This window comes from Hemitrygon akajei, chromosome 4 (genome assembly GCF_048418815.1).
Source record: "Hemitrygon akajei chromosome 4, sHemAka1.3, whole genome shotgun sequence".
Lineage (NCBI taxonomy): Eukaryota > Metazoa > Chordata > Chondrichthyes > Myliobatiformes > Dasyatidae > Hemitrygon > Hemitrygon akajei.
The window spans coordinates 78,147,285-78,166,049 of record NC_133127.1 but is presented as its reverse complement, the minus strand read 5'-3'; the positions used below and the strand labels follow the sequence as shown (position 1 = coordinate 78,166,049).

Below are 18,765 nucleotides of genomic sequence, written 5' to 3'. Positions count from 1 at the left end.
AGCATAGTACAAGCCCTTTAGCCAACCTTTTAACCTACTTCAATGTCCATCTAACATTTTATTCCCACATAGTGCACCATTTTTCTTCCATTCATGTGCCTATCTAAGCATCTCTTAAATGTCCCTAATATATTGCTTAAATCACCACCTCTGGCAGTGTGTAAACCCCCCCCCCCCTATTTATTCTAACAGTCACCTTAAAATTGTGCCCTTTTGTATTAGCCATTTCCACCTTGGAAAAAGGCACTCAATCTATGCCTCTTATCATCTTACACACCTCTGTCAAGTCACCTCATATCTCTTTCCTTATGTCCTAGGTTTAGATTATCTGATATCTCTTCAGTCTATAGAATGAGACAAAGTCAAAGTCATAGACCACCGAAGCAGGCCCTTCACCCCACCGTATCCATGGCAACCATCAAGTATACTAGTCCCATTTACCAACATGCAGTATGTAGCCTTGGTGATTCAAGTACTCACCAAGATACTTCTCAAAAATGGGAATATCTTCCTCTACCATCTTCTCAGGCCAGTGTATTCCAGACTGAAAGTATCATCTGGGTGACTTTGTTTTTCTTCAGATCCTAAGAATTTTCTATAGGGGCACAATTGAGAGCATCCTGACTGGCTGCATCACTGCCTGGTATGGGAACTGTAAATCCCTCATTCACAGGACTCTGCAGAGAGTGGTGCGGACAGCCCAGCACATCTGTAGATGTGAACTTCCCACTACTCAGGACATTTACAAAGACAGGTGTGTAAAAAGGGCCCGGAGGATCATTGGGGACCTGAGTCACCCAACCACAAACTGTTCCAGCTGCTACCATCCAGAAACGGTACAACAGCTTAAAAGCCAGGACCAACAGGCTCTAGGACAGCTTCCACCAGGCCATCAGACTGCTTAATTCATGCTGACGCAACTGTATTTCTATGTTATATTGACTATCCTGTTGTACATACTATTTATTATAAATTGTATATTGCACGTTTAGACGGAGACGTGACGTAAAGATTTTTACTCTTCGTGTATATGAAGGATGTAAGTAATAAAGTCAATTTAATTCAAATCTCTCATCCTCTTAAGCCTATGCCCTCTCGCATCAAATGTCTCCGTTATCAAGAAACATTCTTCACTGTCTACTCAATCTACGCAGTTCATAAATTTTTACACTCTGTCAGGTCTCCCCTTGACCTTATTTGCTCCAGGGTAAATAAACCCAGCCTCTCCCATCTCTCCTCAAGTCCAAAACATTCCAACTGAAGCAGCATCCTGGTACCCATCTTCACTGCAATCATCACCTTCCTACGGTGTGACAATCAGAAATGCAGACAATACTCAGATGTATTTCTAAAATTGCACTATGACCTCCGTGCTCATCCATTCTACATCCTGACTAATGCATCCCAGTCACCTGTAAGCATTTTTCGCCACTTTATTTACAGTATCTGTGCTACCACCTTTAGGTATCTATGGACTTATGCTCACAGGTCCCTGTGTTGTTCAATATTCCCTTGGGCCCAGCCACTTATCTACCCTGATTGGAGTCGTTAGTGAGTAATCTATTAACCACATACAGGTAGTTTAAGAGACACAGAACAGCAGTCTCTGATCACAATCCAAGTATCTGTTTCTGATGTAAATATCCATAATTTTCCTCTGCTTGCTTTGTATTTCATAGGATAGACACATTTTGGTAGATTTTTACCTTCACTACCAAGATAGTGAACTGGAAGATCAGATTAATCATCTTTTATAAAAACCTATAATTCTATTGAGGAATGGCATTTCCATTTTGTGAATGAATCACATGAGAGGCAGCTTGTGCAGGGGCAATCAAGAACTAGCAATTCAGAATGTGGAGGGCAGGGTTGGGGGTGGAATACATTAGGATAGGCAGTTTGAATCAGAATCTGATTAATTAACACTATTATATGATGTGAAATTTGTTGTTTTGCAGCAGCAGTACAGTGCAAAGATACGAAGTTACTCTAAATTACAAAACAAATAAATGGTTCAAAAACAAAGGAATAAAAAACTTTCCCCAAGCAGTAAGGTTGATCACCTCCACCCACTAACCCAGCCCAGCACCTCTATTTTATCATTTCCTGTCAGAGTACAGTCACTCCTGTGCCAGGCATCACTTTATTGACATTCAGAAATCTGATGGTGAAGAGGAAGCAGCTGTTTCAGAATCGTTGAGTATACGTCTTCGGGCTCCTGTACCATCCCCCTGATGGTCGTAGTGAGAAAAGGGCACATCCCAGATGGTGAGGTTCCTCAGTTATTGATGCCACCTTCTTGAAGATGTCCTTGATTGTGGAGAGCATCGTGCTTATTATGGAGCTGACTGAGTCTACACATTGGACACGACATACCAGGCTGCCATGCAGTCAGTCTGAATGTTCTCCACTGTAGATCCATAGAAACTTGCTAGAGTCTTTGGTGGCATAACAACCGCATCAAACTCCTGACAAAGTAGAGACACTGGCTTGCCTTCTTCATGGTTGCATCAGTTTGATGGACCCAGGGTAGATCATCCGATATGTTGACCAATATTGACTTGAAGCTGCTCCAAACCTTTCCACCACTCTCCCCTCAGTTAGGACTGGTGTGTTTTCTCCCAGCTTCCCCTTCCTAAATCTTGCTGAGTGTAGACAGAGTGGAGCAGTAAGGTGGAAGAAATCAGCATCGGTAGGTAAGAGCTGTGTTAATTATGGATGATGGTCCAGCAGTTTCAATGGAGGGTTTGCTTCAGGAGCCAGCATGAAGGTTAGGGCTCCAGACTTTTAAAGGGACAATTTAAAAAGTGGGAGGTCTAAAACTACTCTGAAAAACCTGTCCGTTTGTTTCATTTGCATTGATTCATAAATTTTTCAAGATGAAGAGAAAGGTTTATCTCATTTTGGCAACCACATGGCATGTGGATAATGGAATTGTTGATTAATTTTAGCAATTTGCCTCTCCCAGTTTGCCTATGACTGATTAAGGCATGAGCATGGAAACCAATATAGATTTAAAAAAATAATTGGTAGAAATTTGTCCTTATTCACTCATGCCATACCTGCAGAATCTTGCACATTATGTTAAGATGGCTATGGACCAAGAGGTGTGACCCATGCAGCAATGCTTCTAAGACACAAGCCAGCCAGGGCTTGATCAACCCTGGCTGAGTCACCTGGCGAGAGTATCTGATGCAACATTAACAAAATGCTGGAGGAACTCAGCAGGTCAGGCAACACCTATGGAAAAGAGTAAACAATCGATGTTTTGGGCCGAGACCCTTCTTCAGGACTGAGAGGGAAGGGGCAAGATTGCCTAATTTAAAAGGTGAGGGAGGGGAAAGAGGCTAGGTGGAAGGTGATAGGTGAAGCCTAGTGGGTGGAAAGGTCAAGGGTTGGAGAAGAAAGAAACTGATATGAGAGCAGAGTGGACAATAGGAGAAAAGGACAGAGGTGAGGACCCGGGAGAAGTTATAGGCAAGTGAGAAGCGGTATAAGGTCGAAGGGGTGGGGGAGAGAGCTTTTGTACACCAGAAGGAGAAATCGATATTCATGCCATCAGGTACCCAGATGGAATATAAGGTGTTGCTCCTCCACCCTGAGGGTGGCCTCAGCTTGGCACAAGAGGAGGCCCTGGATTGACAGGTTGGAATGGGAGTGGGAATCAGAATTAAAATGTTTGGCCACTGGGAAGGCCCGTTTCTGGCGGATGTTATGGAGGAGCTCAACAAAATGGTCTCCCAGCTAACGGAAGATCTCACCAATGTAGAGGAGGCTGCATAAGGAGCACTGGACACATTAGACAGCCCTAGCAGATGTGCATGTGAAATGTTGCCTCACCTGGAAGGACTGTTTGGGGCCATGAATGGAAGTGACAGAAGAGGTGTATGGAGAGGTTGTAGCATTTAGGCTGCTTGTAGGGAAAAGTGCCGGTAGGGAGATTAGTGGGGAGGGATGAATGAACAAGGGAATTGCAGAGGGGGTGATCCCTGCAGGAAGTGGAGAGGCTGGGGAGGTAAAGATAAGTTTAGTAGTAGGGTCCCTCGGAGATGATGGAGGAACTGATGTGTCTGATGTTGAAAGACCCAAAAAACCCAATGACCCCAGGTTATATCACAGATGATATGTCCCTAGGGTGTATCTCATCATCATGCTGCATTGAGTTCAATGAACCAAATTTTGGAAGTAAAACTCAACATGTTACCATGTTATGTATATTAATGACCTGTTCCTCTCAAACATGCTAAACTTATCACAGGTCAAACTGCAAATAACTTGTATTAGCCGTCTGAAACAGAGAGAAAGTCACAGCAACTTAGTCAGAGAAATCAAATGTTTCATTCTATCCAATGCATGTGGTACAGGCACAAAAAACAGAATGTGGAAGCATAGAAAGTGGCTTAAAAGAGAGTATAACATGTCTCTGTGATATATCTAAAGCATTCTTTAGAGAATGAACATAGAACATATAGTACAGCACAGGAACAGGCGCTTTGGCTCACAATGTTATGCTGAACTGATTTAATTTGTAATCAAATGCCTAACTAAGTGAATCACTTCTGCATACACAGTCCATATCCTTCCATTATATGCCTACCTAAATAAATGTCTTTTAAAAGTCTTGAATATTTCTGTGTCGATCACCACCCCAGGAGGCACATTCCAGGCTCTTAGACTAACTGTGTAAAATAACTTGTCCCTCACATTTCAACCCTTGGAAAAAATTACTGCCTGTCTACTCAATGTACGTCTCTCTTAATGTTATAAACCTCTATCAGATTTTCCCTCGGCCTCCACCGCTCCACAGAATAAAAAAACAATTTTGTACAAGCTCTCATTTTAGTACTTTTTCACTAATCCAGGCAGCATTCTGGTAAACCTCTTCCCCATCCCCTCCAAAGCCTCCAGAACAGAGTGCAATGCTCCAAATGAGACCTAACTGAAGTTTTATAAAACAGCAACATAACATCCTGACCTTTGAACTCAGTGACTCAACTAATAAAGGCAAGCAAGCCAAGTAACCTCTTAAACACCCTCTCAACCTGTGTAGCCGTTTTCAGGGAGCTATGAACTTGGACCCCAAGATACCCCGGCTTATCAACACTGTCAAGAACCTTGCCCTTAACAGTGTACTGTCTCTTTGCATTTGACCTATCAAGGTGCAACACTTCACATTTGGTCGGGTTAAACTCCATCTCCCATTCTCCACCCGTATCTGCAACTGAGCTATATCCCGTTATATCATTTGTCAATCTTCTAAGCTATTCACATCACCACCAGTCTTTGTATTATCTGCAAACTTACTAACCTACCCATCTACATTTTCATCCAGGTCATTTATATATATCTTAGACAGTGATGTCCCAGTACAAATCCCTGAGGACCACTGCTAGTGACAGACCTCCAGCTGGAATAAGCCCTTTCAACCACCACCCTCTGTCCTCTATGGACAGACCAGTTCTGAATCCAAACAGCCAATTCACCATGGATCCCATGAAACTTAATCTTCTGGATGAGCCTCCCATGAGAGACCTCGTCAAATGCCTTACCAAAATCCATGTAGACAACATTCACAGTTCTACCTTCATCAATCACCCTTGGCCATTCATTAAAATCAAGTTAATAAGCTATGACTTGCCTCACACAAAGCCAGGCTGGCTCTCCCTAATTAGGACATGGTTTTCCAAATGTTCATAAATTCTTTTTTTTAATTGAAGTTCATCATCAAACAAACATTTCTATAAGACGTATTTCAGACATTGTACATATATATCATATAATCATATATATCACAAATCTCCACAAAGTATTTATCGGAGGTATACACTTATAGAAAAGAGTGGAAAGAAAAAACAAGCAAAAGGAAAGAACTGTGTACAAGTAGGGAGTGATCTTTTTTTTACAACAGATTCATTGATTTGTGAGAATAAATGAGGCATGTTCATAAATTCTATTCCTTAGAATCCTCTCCAGTGATGTGAAACTCACCAGTGTATGGTTTCCAGAATTATCCCTTGTTCCCTTCTTGAATAATGGAGCAACATTAGCTACTCGCCAGTCCACCGGGGCTTTGCCTGTGGCTACAGAAAGATATTGATCAAGGACCAGTCAATCTCTTCTCTTGCCTCGCTCAATAAGCTGGGGTAGATCCCATCAGCCCCGGGGACTTATCCACCTTAATAGTCTTTAAGAGAACCAACACTATCTCTTCCTTTGCCCTTGTATATCAACACTTAGCACAGATCTCCCCATCCTCCATGTCCTTCTCCTTGGGAAATACTGATGTAAAGTACTCATTGAGAACCTCACCACATCTTTCGCATCCATGCTAATGTTCCGTCATTTATGATTGAGTGGTTTGAACCTCTCCCTTGATGTTGTCTTTCTCTTGATATGCACATAAAATACCTTGAGATTCTCTTTAATCCTACTTGCCAGGAACTTTTCGTGGCCCCACTGGCTTTCTTAATTCACTTGAGTTCTTTTCTGGCTTCTTTATAATCCTCAATGGCTCTGAATCTCGCTTCTTAAGGTTTACATACTTCTTCTTTTTCTTCCTCACTAAATTCATCACCTCCCTCAACATCCAAGGTTCTCTTGCCTTCTTTTTCACTGGAACATATTGTACCTGTCCTGTACTCTGTACAGTTGGTCTTTAAACACCCTCTATATATCCGATGTGGACTTGCTTAAAAACAGCTGTTCCCAATTAATTCTTCCTCATTCCTGGATGCATCTAACAAATTCTGCCCCATCAAAACCTCTTGCATTCAGAAGGACCCTGTTTATATTAGTGAAGTTGAAGTTCTCGATGACAATAGCTCTATTGTTTTTACACCTTTTCCTAATCTGCCTGCCTATCTGTTCCTCAATGTCCCAGTGGCGATTGGGGGGTCTGTAGTACAACCCCATCAGAGTGATTGCACCTTTCCTACTCTTGAGCTCTACCTGTATAGACAGTGGATGAGCCATCTATCATGTCCCCTTTGAGTGTAGTTGTGTGTGATAATTGTCCCTGGTTAGTAGTGCGAACCCCCACCCCCTGCCTCGGGACATTAAGCACCCTTTCCTCTCCCTCTCTCAACCAAGTCTTTGGAATTGTTCCATGTACTGATCCATACTCCAAGTTCATCACCTTTACCCAGAATACTAGCATTAAAATACACACACGTCAAACTATCCATCCTATAACTTTGCTCCTGCCTGTTTTTACAGGCCCGGACTTCTACCTTCCTCTCCATCCTTCCACTTTCTGATCTGGTGTTCGAGTTCCTATCTCCCTGCAAAACTAGTTTAAATGTTTTGAGAATTATCAGATACATATAAACCTGACCTGTGCAACATTTGCTGCCATTAATCAACAACGTGGAATAAATTTCATTCAATAATGAAAGTCATTGATGTTATAGGAAATTGATGTGATTGAAAACAATTTAACAATATAAATCTACAGGATTGACCAAACTTTGTAGCTTTCATGAATCATGAAGAAAATGAAAGTCAGGTTGTCACTTTATGTGGTAACTAAATTAAGCTGAACAATGAGAGTTAAAACTGAGTGCAGTGCGTTCAGCAGTGGTTACAATATAATTTTCCATGTCTGTTATCAATTGCTTATGTAGTTCTTTTTAATGTTCTATTTTAAACTATATCTTAAATCAAAGACATTCTACTTCAGTTTGATACATTTGTAAGAGCAGAAATGAGTGGCAGACTCTGCTCACTTATGTTTGATATTTCCAATACAAGACTAGTGCAATAATTTTAGGCATTGTTGAGTTGCAGTGGTGTACATCCAATTCACAGGAATCAGAATCATGTTTATCATCACTGATTCACGTCGTGAAATTTATTGTCTTGTGGTAGCAGTATAGTGCAAGACCAGAAAATCACGAATTTAAAAAAATACAAAAAATAAATAGTACAAAAGAGAAATAGTGAGGTAGGGTTAATGGGTTCATGAAGCATTCCAAAATCTAATGGTGGACAGGAAGAACTTGTTCCTAAAATGTTGAATGTGGGCCTCAGACTCCTGGACTTCCCTCCTCAATGGTTGCCATGAGAAAAGGGCATGTCCCAGGTGTTGAGGGTCTTTACTGATGGATGCCACCTTCTTGGGAACCTTCTTTTGAAGATGTCCCCTAAATTGGAAAGGGTGGTGCCCCTGATGGAGCTGGCTGAGTCCTTTGATCCTGTGCACTGAAGCCTCCATACCGGGCGGTGATGCAACTGGTCAGAATGCTCTCCATGGTACATCTTTAGAAACAAGGTGGAGTTTTTGGAGACATGCCCAATGGAATATGTGTAGGGTCCATTTGTGATTTTTCAACAGTGTCTTTGTACCGTGTGAAATAGTACAATAATAGATTTTTATTGGCTTTGCTCAAGGACAAAACTAAGGACTAATTGTATGTCAGAGTGCCCCAATAAAAAGGAGAGTACAGACAGGAAAACAAGAATTAAATTGCTAGGCACAGAAAACTAAGGAATTCAGTTGAGCTGGAAGACAAACCATTTTACAAAATGCACCATTCATATAGACCATTGGGCCAGTCATGACTGCATAAAGGAATCTTGGGCACCAGCTCCTGAACGTTTCTGGCCATGAGATTCAACGAAGAAGTTATGGAGAGAGCATCGTAAAATTCTTGATGTGCATTATCAGTGGTTGTAAACTTCAATGGAATTATAGATTTCAGAAAATTATGCTCAGTTTTCAGAAGGGAGTGTTTTAGGATTTGAATAAGCTAGAAAGGCAAGGCACATTATTTGCTTTTATCCACCTTACCCAGGCATACCATCAAAGTCAGTTCTTGTAACTTAAAGACTGAGGAAATGGGGGGGGGGGGGAGTAATAATGTTAAAAATGACAACTTCATAGCATATGGACAGACAGAGGTAATTGCCTTATGTAGATGAAATGATTCACAAGGAATATGATCTAAAAAGTCAATAGTCTTTTCCAGTAGTGCAAGATGAGCTAGCAGCAATCAATAACTTATTTACTCCATACCTCCTTCTTCTGTTAGTTTAGTATAAAAGATAATTAGGTCCAATGTGAAATAGACTTTCAATTCCAAGGAGCCTATTTATGCCACACAGAAGATCAATTCCACCCTTTATTTGATCAAAACAAATAGCAGTATGCAAAGAATATAGAAATTCAAATAAATCTTTGTTGTAACTCAGTATAAAATTTAAAGATTAGGTTGGCAAATGTAAATATATTCTATTTCCTAGAGAAAAGAAATTTATCTTGTTTTACTGCATTATTTAGCAATATCAAATCTGCCATATTTCAAAAATATATTGGCTTTTCATCATGCAGATTATGTTCTGGTACCTTGTGTTCAAATTTTCATATTATTTAAATTTTTATTTTTAAATACACAGTGAATGGAACACCAAGCAGTCAGCTGTCAACACCCAAATCCACTAAATCATCTAGCTCTTCACCGACCAGTCCTGGCAGCTTAAGAGCTCACAAGGTAAAATAAAATCTATTAATCTGTACATTAAAGAACTGGCATTTTCTGAAATTCTCTGTGGTGCCTGTTTAAAAAAAATCCAATGAGAGTGGCAGATGAAGCACATTTAGATTCGAACAGTGACTACCTGCATAGAATGCAACTCTCTAGCTGAGAACATGCATTCAGTGTTTTCCTCTGTTCTTCAGGAGCTGCATGGTTTGCCACATGTTAATGTATTTTTGCACTCCCAGTCCTCCAAGAATTGTTTTCCATTCCTGGACTTTAAGGTGATTGTGCATCTGGACATGGTTTTCAGTAGCTTTCCCTTAAATTGTAGTCTTGTTTTATAGTTCACACCATTAGCATTTTTGAGACTAGAAGTTATGGGGACCATGATCTAATATTCTCCAAGTACAGAACTATTACCCAGACTTTCAAAAGTTGCTTTGCATCCTGCAAGAAATGCCTTGTCACCCACTGGTATTAGAAGATGTCATGAAAAGCTTTTTCCCCAGTGACTCTGGTCTCTTCCATCATCATTAAATTCTGAGCAAGAGGATGTCTATAGATGCTGGAAATCCAAGCAACACATACAAAATGCTGGAGGATCTCAGCAGGCTAGGCAGTGTCTATGGAAAAAAGTACAGTCGATGTTTCAGCATCTATGTTTTCCATAGATGCTGCCTGGCCTGCTTTGTTCCTCTAGCATTTTGTGTGTTGATCATTTAATTGTGTTCTGTTTTGGATCATTAAGTATAGCCAAAAACACAATGATTATATTTCATGAAACCTTTTTGGAAAATGAACAAAAGAAAAGAGCTTTGCAGTTGGTGTTGTCGAGTGATGCTGATTGAAATTCCGATTTAGAATGAAGAAGCAATTTAGAAGAAGTCAAATTTTTTAAGCAAGAGAGCTAAGTGAGACAAGAATTGGTAATATTTTATATATAGGAATGAGTGAGGCACTTTATCAATATACATCTGGAGATTTAACTCTTTCAGTATCAGGACATTCTCTAGATTTCTGTTGTCTATGCATCCTTCACATCCATGCATCAAACACTTGACCCCTGAACTATTTTTGCCAAATTGCTTCTTCACCATTAGACTTAACCCATTTTGATTTTGGAAGGAAATTGTAATTTCACATTTAACGAACTATTGGGGTTGAAATTGTTCAGCAGCAACAACAAAATAATCAGCTTGGAAAAGGGAAAATAAGCACTTATAGAGGGTTAAAAAGGGCTGCTCATAACTGGGTGATAGAGTGGGAAGCCATGGGAATCCAGTGTTGATCCAGTGTAAATAATGTTCTTCACTTACAGATTTCCAGTTTTAATGTCTGGTTAAAATAAAGAAAGGAAATTCTAGCCAGGGAACAGAATCCATTTGTTTTGCCTGCAAGTAAACAAATGAATTTTCCAGGGGATTCTGTTAACATGCAGATCTCCACAACAGTTTCTATTCACAACTCTTGCTTAAGTCTTTTGCAAGAAAGACCAAGGATTCTGTACTACAGGATATTATAAAATATGCAAAACAAGAAAAATGTTTAAATATATGTCAGCCCTGGCTCTAATGGTAACATTCATTTGAGTGAGATTGCTTTCTCAGGTGCATTGTTTAAGGAAGCACAAGGAAGTTACTCTTGCTATCCTGCTTAATCAACAGTACTCAATCGAATTATCTGATCTGAACACATTGGGAGCTCACAGTGTGAAAATTAGCTCCTATGTCTTGATTATTGTTGTGGCTGTTAATGGGTTAATCCTATGCCATTCAGTTAGGATTAACATGGGAGAAGTTCACATACTGTACAAGCAGTGTTGTCAAAGTTCAGTCGGATAGCATGTATGCTGTTGTGCTGGTGTGTGCTCTGCACTCTCCCTCATTAACAAACACAACAATTACAACTAAAAAACAACTTTATTGGCTGAAAGCTGGTTAAGAAGATCTAGACGTCTTTAAAACCTCCTTATAAATTACCTTCCTTTTTGTATTCATAACTGATAGAATGACATGAGTAGACTGACTATAAGAACACAGAAGAACAGATACTATTCCTTGCCTCAAAAGATATTTTAAGACAATGTTGCACAATGGATCAGTGTATATTTTTAATATGGGCATCCATTTCAATATTCTGTTGAGATGCAGCATGAGGCTGAAGTAGGGATATGAAATAATGAATCCCAAATGTATCCTCTGCAAGTGGGAGCACTCGGGTAAGCCTCTGGGTGAGCCCACTGTGTAAAGGGGAACACAGGGCTGGGGTGAGGGAGAGTAAGAGCCACAGCCCCGGAGTGATCAGGACCTCATGCGTAGGGCACGGGCACTGGTGGGGGAGAAGGTGGTGAAGTTGCAGTCCTCTGTTGGGACTTGGGGTCATGTCATTAGAAGCTCCAAATGAGACCTGCTACAAAGAGGAGAGCGGCAAGTATATGCAAGGGCTACAAACATCATTAAGGAGGCTTACCTACAAGGCTTCATGCTGCATGATAGTATGCAGGTGTCCCGGATACCTTCTTACATTATGTTGATGTACCCCTCAGAAACATTGTGAAACCTGACAAGGCCAAGGCAGGTAATGTCTGAGTGTGTGCTGAACACCATTTTATACCATTGCATATGTTCTCTCACCTGTAAGAACAAACATGTCAGCTTGATCTGCCATAAAAATCGATGAATAGCCATACAATCAATTTCCTTTGAATGGTACAAAAATACTTTACTATGCTAAATAATTTCTAATCTGAAATATTCTGAGCATCAAATTAGAAAGTTTGAGTCTTCCTGCTGAAAATTAATAGAAAAAAGAAGTGTATACCTGATTAAATTAGTATATTTCTTGGAATTATCTGCCATGCTGGTGTCCTGTTCACCTGTCTACCATTGTGCAATGAAGCAGATTGGCAGCAGCTGATTCATAAAAGTGAGACAGGATGACTTTCATACTCTCTCTGTAATGGCATGCTTTTGTTTTTCTGACAAAGCAGTGGAAAGTTATGTGAGAAATTAGAATTACATATTGTTTCTAATGCCCCACCTTGAAGCCTTATCTAATTTGTCCCAGTTTTTCCAAACAAAAAAGATATTGTTTACTCACTATTTGTTAAGAATGTGCTGTAGAGAGCTTATATCATGTGTCCAAGCAAATCAGTCTGTGATTCAACTAAATTGCATGTATCGATACACTCCACATTAATTTTCTACCCTGAGATTCAGTTTATTGCAGGCATTTACAAGGAAAAAGAAATACAATGGAATTTTATCGAAAATTATAAATAAACAGGCAAAGACTGTCAAACAACCGATGTGCAAAAGAAGACAAACTGCAAATAAAAATAAAAAAGAGAACATGAGTTTTAAAGAGACCTTGAAAGTGAGTCTGTAGGTTGGAGAATCAGTTCAGAGTAGTGGTGAATGAAGTTATTCACACTGGTTCAGGAGCCTGTTAGCTGTAGGATAGTAACTTTCCTGAATCAGGTGGTGTGGGTCCTAAGGCTTCTGTATCTCCTACTGACAGTAGCAAGAAGAGGTTATGGCCTGGATGGTGAGAGTCTTTGATGGTGGATACTGCTTTCTTGTGGCAACCCTCCACAATGATGGGGAGGACTATCTAAGAAGAGGACAGTAAATACAAAGTACTCTGCAGATGCTGGGATCAAAGCAACACTTGCAACACGTTGGAGGAACTCAGCAGGTGGGTCAGCATCCGTGAAAACGAGCAGTCAGCGTTTCGGGCCGACACCCTTGTTGACTGCTTGTTTCCACGGATGCTGCCCGACCTGCTGAGTTCCTCCAGCACGTTGTACGTGTTGCTAAGAAGAGGATAGGTTAGGAGGTCTTAATTTACCTTATAGTTATGGAGTTGCCTTAAAAATAGAGAAATTAGTGCAGGATTTTCTTTCCCTGTATTCACAAGCATATGAAATTTCACCCACTTCATTTGGATACGCAGAACATCAAAGGCTGGCAAGCTTATAAACTAACCAACAAGCAAAACAATTCTCTGGCATTTCCATTCACCAGGAAATGGAATTGCTTATCCGGAAGTCCTATATAATAAATACTGATGAATGACTGCAGCTTTGAGATTTATCACCTTGTGTTACTTCTTCTGGAAATCCAGTAAAACCATCTTCAGAAGCAGTATGTGACCCTTTTAGATTATAGCTGTGTGATCCAATCTAGACTTTTTTTTTACCAGCATTGAATGTTACAAATTTGTTAGTCTCAAAATGCAAATTACCCAATGTTTAAAAGTTTCTTGCGTTGAAAATGACAACAAAGGTATCAAATGCTACTGTTATTCAGAAGGTACTAAATTACTCAACTTAGAGCTACTTATTATAGTGACATGGACAAAATTTGGAGAAACTCAGCTGGTCAACTGCATCTGTGGAAATGAATAAACGGTTCAGTTTTGTGCCGAGACCCTTCTTCAGAACTGGAAAGAAGATGGAAAGTCAGAACAAGAAGATGGGAGGAGGGGAGGAAGAAGTACAAGGTGGTAGGTGATAGATGAAATCAGGAAAGGGGGAAGGATGAAGTAAAGAGCTGGGAAGTTGATTGGTGAAAGAGATAAAGGACTGGAGAAGGGGGAATCTGATATGAGAAGGCAGAAGACCACGGAAGAAAGGGAAGGCGGAGCACCTGAGGGATGCAATGGGCTGGTAAGGTGAGAGAGGGAAATGGTAAAGGGGGGAGGGCAATTACTGGAAGTTAGAGAAATCAACGTTCATGCCATCTGGTTGGACGCAACCCAGACGGAATATAAGGTGTTGCTCCTCCAACCTGAGTGTGTCCTCATTGCGACAGTAGAGGAGGCCAAGGACTGACATGTCAGAATAGGACTGGGAAGTAGAATTGAAATCGGGGAGATCCCATTTTTTTCTAGTGGACGCTGGTGCTGGCAAAGTGGTCTCCTAATCCACGTTGGGTCTCGTTTGTATACAGGAGGCCACACTGGGAGCACCGGATGCAGTGGATGACCCCAATAGACTCACAGGCAAAGTGTCATCTCACCTGGAAGGCCTGTTTGGGGCCATGAATGGTAGTGAGGGAGAAGGTGTAGGGGCAGGTGTGGCACTTGTTCCACTTTTATTCCGTCTGGGTAGCCTCCAACCTGATGGCATAAACATCAATTTCTCGAAGTTTCAGTAATTGCACCCCCCCCCCCCCCTTCACCATTCCCATTCCTGTTTCCCTCTCTTAGCTTACCTGCCCATCACTTCCCTCTGGTAGTTCTCCCCTTTCCCTTTCTTCCGTGGTCTTCTGCCCTCTCCTAACAGATTCCCCCTTCTCCAGCCCTTCATCTCTTTCACCAGTCAACTTCCCAGCTCTTTATTTCACCCATCCCCCTCCTAGTTTCACTTATCACCTACCACCTTGTACTTCTTCCTCCCTTCCCCCTACCTCTTGTTCTGACTTCTCATCTTTTTTTCCAGTCCTGATGAAGGGTCTTGGCCCGAAACGTCCATAGATGCTGCCTGGCCTGCTGAGTTCCTCCAGCATTTTTTGTGTTGCTTGGCTTTCCAGCATCTGCAGATTTTCTCGTGTTTGTTTTACTTATTAAAGTGTATGGTCTTCCTTCCAGAAGTAGCACCCATCTGGCTGAAAACAATAGAATTTGAAAGATAAAGCTAGAAAATGAAAGCATGGGAAACTGGAAACATGCAATTATAGTGAAGAGCATTTATTAGTAGAGACATTCAACAATGTGCTGTTCCTTTGTCTCAGTCTTTACATTGTGATAGCAGAATATTTTATTTGGATTCTGGTGTTTGCAGCATCTTCCAATAACTGCTCTGATATAACAACTCTCGTGTGTCAAAAGAATAGAAGGAATTATGTTGTAAATATCACTTCCACTTTGTAGCATAAGGATGACAATGTGTGGTATTCTTACAATCCAATCAGAGCTCAAGTGAGATGATTAGCAATGATATATTGAATAAAGTGGTGTAATTTATTATGATTATCTGCAATAATGAGATTTTTTTATCACCTGTGTGATGAGGTTTTTTTTATACTAAGTATTGTTCTCCTCACAATGAATTAATTTAATGTCCTTAACAGTCAAATGCTACCAAATTTCAACTACCTTACCACAATTATGCAAAAATTTAGAATATCCATCTATCTTTTCAGTTTATAGTGTTCTTATATGACTGGTCTGTAGCTGGTCACTTCATACAGTCTTAGTTTAAAGGCAGTTCGTTCAATTAGGGAATAATTCATGTTTTTTGCCTTTTTTGACATAGCCTTTTTGAATTATATTAGTTGAAATTAGTGAAATCTCTTTTTATTAAAAACTGACTTGAGGAATTAGCGATGGCTTTATTAGAACTTCATTCATTTTATTTTATAAGCGATACTCAAATTCATATCAATTGTGCACATAGGAAGTCCATTCCAAAATTCATTGCACTTGTGGAAGAAATATCTTAAATAATTTAGTCTTTTTGCATTTAGTATCATTTCATTTTGAACCCCCATTTCTTTTGTTTTTGCATCTGCTTTATTTAAATAGCTGCTGATTTTTTTTTATTTCTTTAATGTGGATTTCTGTGTTTTCAGTCGTTTATGTTATGAAAAATAAAAATATGAAGTTTAAAATATTGGGTTCTCAAATCACAGAAACATAGAAAACCTACAGCAAAATACAGGCCCCTCAGCACACAAAGCTGTGTCAAACCTGCCCCTACCTTAGAACCACCTAGGTTTTACCCATAGCCCTCTATTTTTCTAAGCTCCATGTAGCCACCCAGGAGTCCCTTAAAAGACCCTATCGTTTCCACCTCCACCACCGCCACTGGCAGCCCATTCCACTCAGTCACCACTCTCTGCATAAAAAAACATACCCCTGACTCTGTACCTACTTCCAAGCACCTTAAAACTATGCCCTCTTGTGGCAACCATTTCAGCCCTGGGGGAAAGCCTCTGACTATCCACATTATCAATGCCTCTTGTTATCTTGTACACCTCTGTCAGGTCACCTCTCATCCTCCTTTGGACAACAAAAGATTTTGCTTCCTGTATACTTTTGGGTGTATATTATGGATATTGGGCTGCTGATCATGAAGATCACCATGAAATTTCCCTTTATGCACCATTGTTTGAAATCACCTATATTTGTTATTTCAATTCGTAGTTCAAGTTGGAATAACTGAAGGCAAGATTACGGAAGTCAAATCAAACAGATCATCAATGACAGGCAATTCAAAGAACTTCTTGTGGGACCAGAGAAAATCACATGGAATGTATTCAAGGATGTTGTTGAAAATTTTCTTGGCAATTACAGAGCACCAAGCTACGTGCAGCGGGTTGACAACATGCTTCAAGCATACAAAACCATTACGTGCCACATGTCACTAAAGATTCATTTTCTGCATTCCCATTTAGACTTCTTCCCTGCTAATCTTGGCACTGTCAGTGATGAGCATGGTGAAAAGTTTCAGCAGGACATTGCAGTAATGGAGAAACAGTATCAGGGCAACTGGAATCCATCAATGCTGGCTGATTATTGTTGGACACTTAAGTGTAAAGCCTCAGACACCGAGTACAAATGATGGTCATTAACAAAATAGTTGAACTGTTGCAAACCGTCAGCACCGTTATGCAATTAAATGCATTATTTTCAATAAAAGTTAGTTTCTTGTTTCTCCAAATTCCTACGTGATGCAAGTAGTCTGAAATTAAATTTGTGTTCAGCTTCAGGCTGTCTATCATAAACAAAGAAAAAGTAAGGAAGCAACACTTTAGGAAAAAAATGTTGTCCAGTGTAATTTTGATTAAATGCTGTGATAATATTGAAGTCTACAACTTAAAGCAACATACTTTCTCCATCTTTATCAGTTGCCATCTGTGATATCGGGTCATTTTATTTGTTTTTTTCTCTCGGGGAGTGTAGGACAAGCCCAGCCTGACCTTGCAGGCATGTCACCACGCTCAGCATTTCACAGCTCCTACAGACTTTTATCCATGTTCTCACTTTCTACTCCATCCCATTTACTCATTCACCTGACGACCATGTTTAGCTTTACAGGGTAAAGATGTATTGACCATACCAGAGTCAATGTCTCACTGCTCCTGCTTTAGTCTGATGACCTGAAACGCTGCCTGTGTTTCTCCTCCCACAGATTCGGCCTGATCTGCTGAGTATCTCCAGTATCTTCTGTACCATTTTACCCAGTGGGCCTCAGGATGTATAATTCTTATTGCTGCCGAGTGTAGATCGCCACAACTTGTACTAAAATTACACAGCAAATCTCAGCATTATAAAAATCTGCTTCAAACTTAATTCCTAGTACATAAAACTTGACATTAGAAAAGAATATTTTAAAGTTCACATGTGGCACAACTGTTCTGATTCCTCACAACTCTAGTGGCGCAGGTTCAATCCTGAGCTGGGGACCTGTCTGTGTAGAGTCCATACATTCTCCCCGTGTCTGTGCAATCTCCCCTGTGTGCTCTGGTTTACATCCGCATGTCAAAGACGTGCGGGTTGGTATTTAAACAGTTGTTGGAAATTGTCCCTAGAGTGTGGGAGAGTGGTAGAGTCTGAGCGGAGCTGATGGCAATGTGGAGCGAATAAAATGGCATTAGTAAAATGGGTGCGAAATGAGCAGCACAAACTCAGTGGACTGAGGGACTTGCTTACGAGCCGAGTGATTCCATGAAGATAAAATTACACTATTTTTAATCACATTGTGTAAGTGTAGTTAGTTTCATTTGGCTGTATTTATGTATAGTTAAATGACAATTAGAAGAACTTGAACTAACTGTATAACCCAGTCCAAACATTTATCCATTGCCCATCAGTACATTGCTGATTTGGAAGATTTAGGCTTGGTGTTTGACTGAAATCCTCTCAAGGCTGCTGGCTTTTTGTTTTATTAGGTTATTTGTGGTTAGGATGAACAGAATGGCATGAAATCCTTTCTCTTTCTATCTGTTTTTCTGTCTACAAATCTTCATGTCACACAGTGGCAGAAATATTTCCTACTGGGTTTAGAGAAGCACCCCTGCTGTTACAGGTCAAAGAGAGTGAAAAGATATCTTATATGGTCCCTACTAATCCTGGATCTTCTTCCTGTCAGTGGGAAACACACAATGTTTTCCAGACTCAGATTATGTTAAACTGGTGTTTGTTCCCCACTGATGACACTGGACATGAAGAATGCCTTTGCAATAAATATTGACCCTGAATAGTTTGTCTAAGAATTATTTAAGATGTAGGAACTACAAATTGACTTTGTTGGTTTCTAGTTAATAAACCTTTTTTATTTGTA

At 40.2% G+C, this 18,765-nt stretch overlaps 1 protein-coding gene across 7 annotated transcripts in view; it reads left to right on the top strand.

Annotated features, from left to right (window-relative positions):
* The window catches only part of dclk2a (doublecortin-like kinase 2a), a 343,959-nt gene that overhangs the window by 225,959 nt on the left and 99,235 nt on the right, over nt 1–18,765 (top strand). For 4 of the 7 annotated variants that reach the window (XM_073042911.1, XM_073042910.1, XM_073042912.1 and 1 more), the window contains one exon: nt 9,394–9,488. In XM_073042911.1, the coding sequence (XP_072899012.1) occupies nt 9,394–9,488 (95 nt within the window). Of the gene's footprint in view, nt 1–992; nt 1,040–9,393; nt 9,489–16,625; nt 17,476–18,765 lie in introns of those variants that run through there. The other 3 variants (XM_073042915.1, XM_073042914.1, XM_073042918.1) reach the window with 3 other exon arrangements.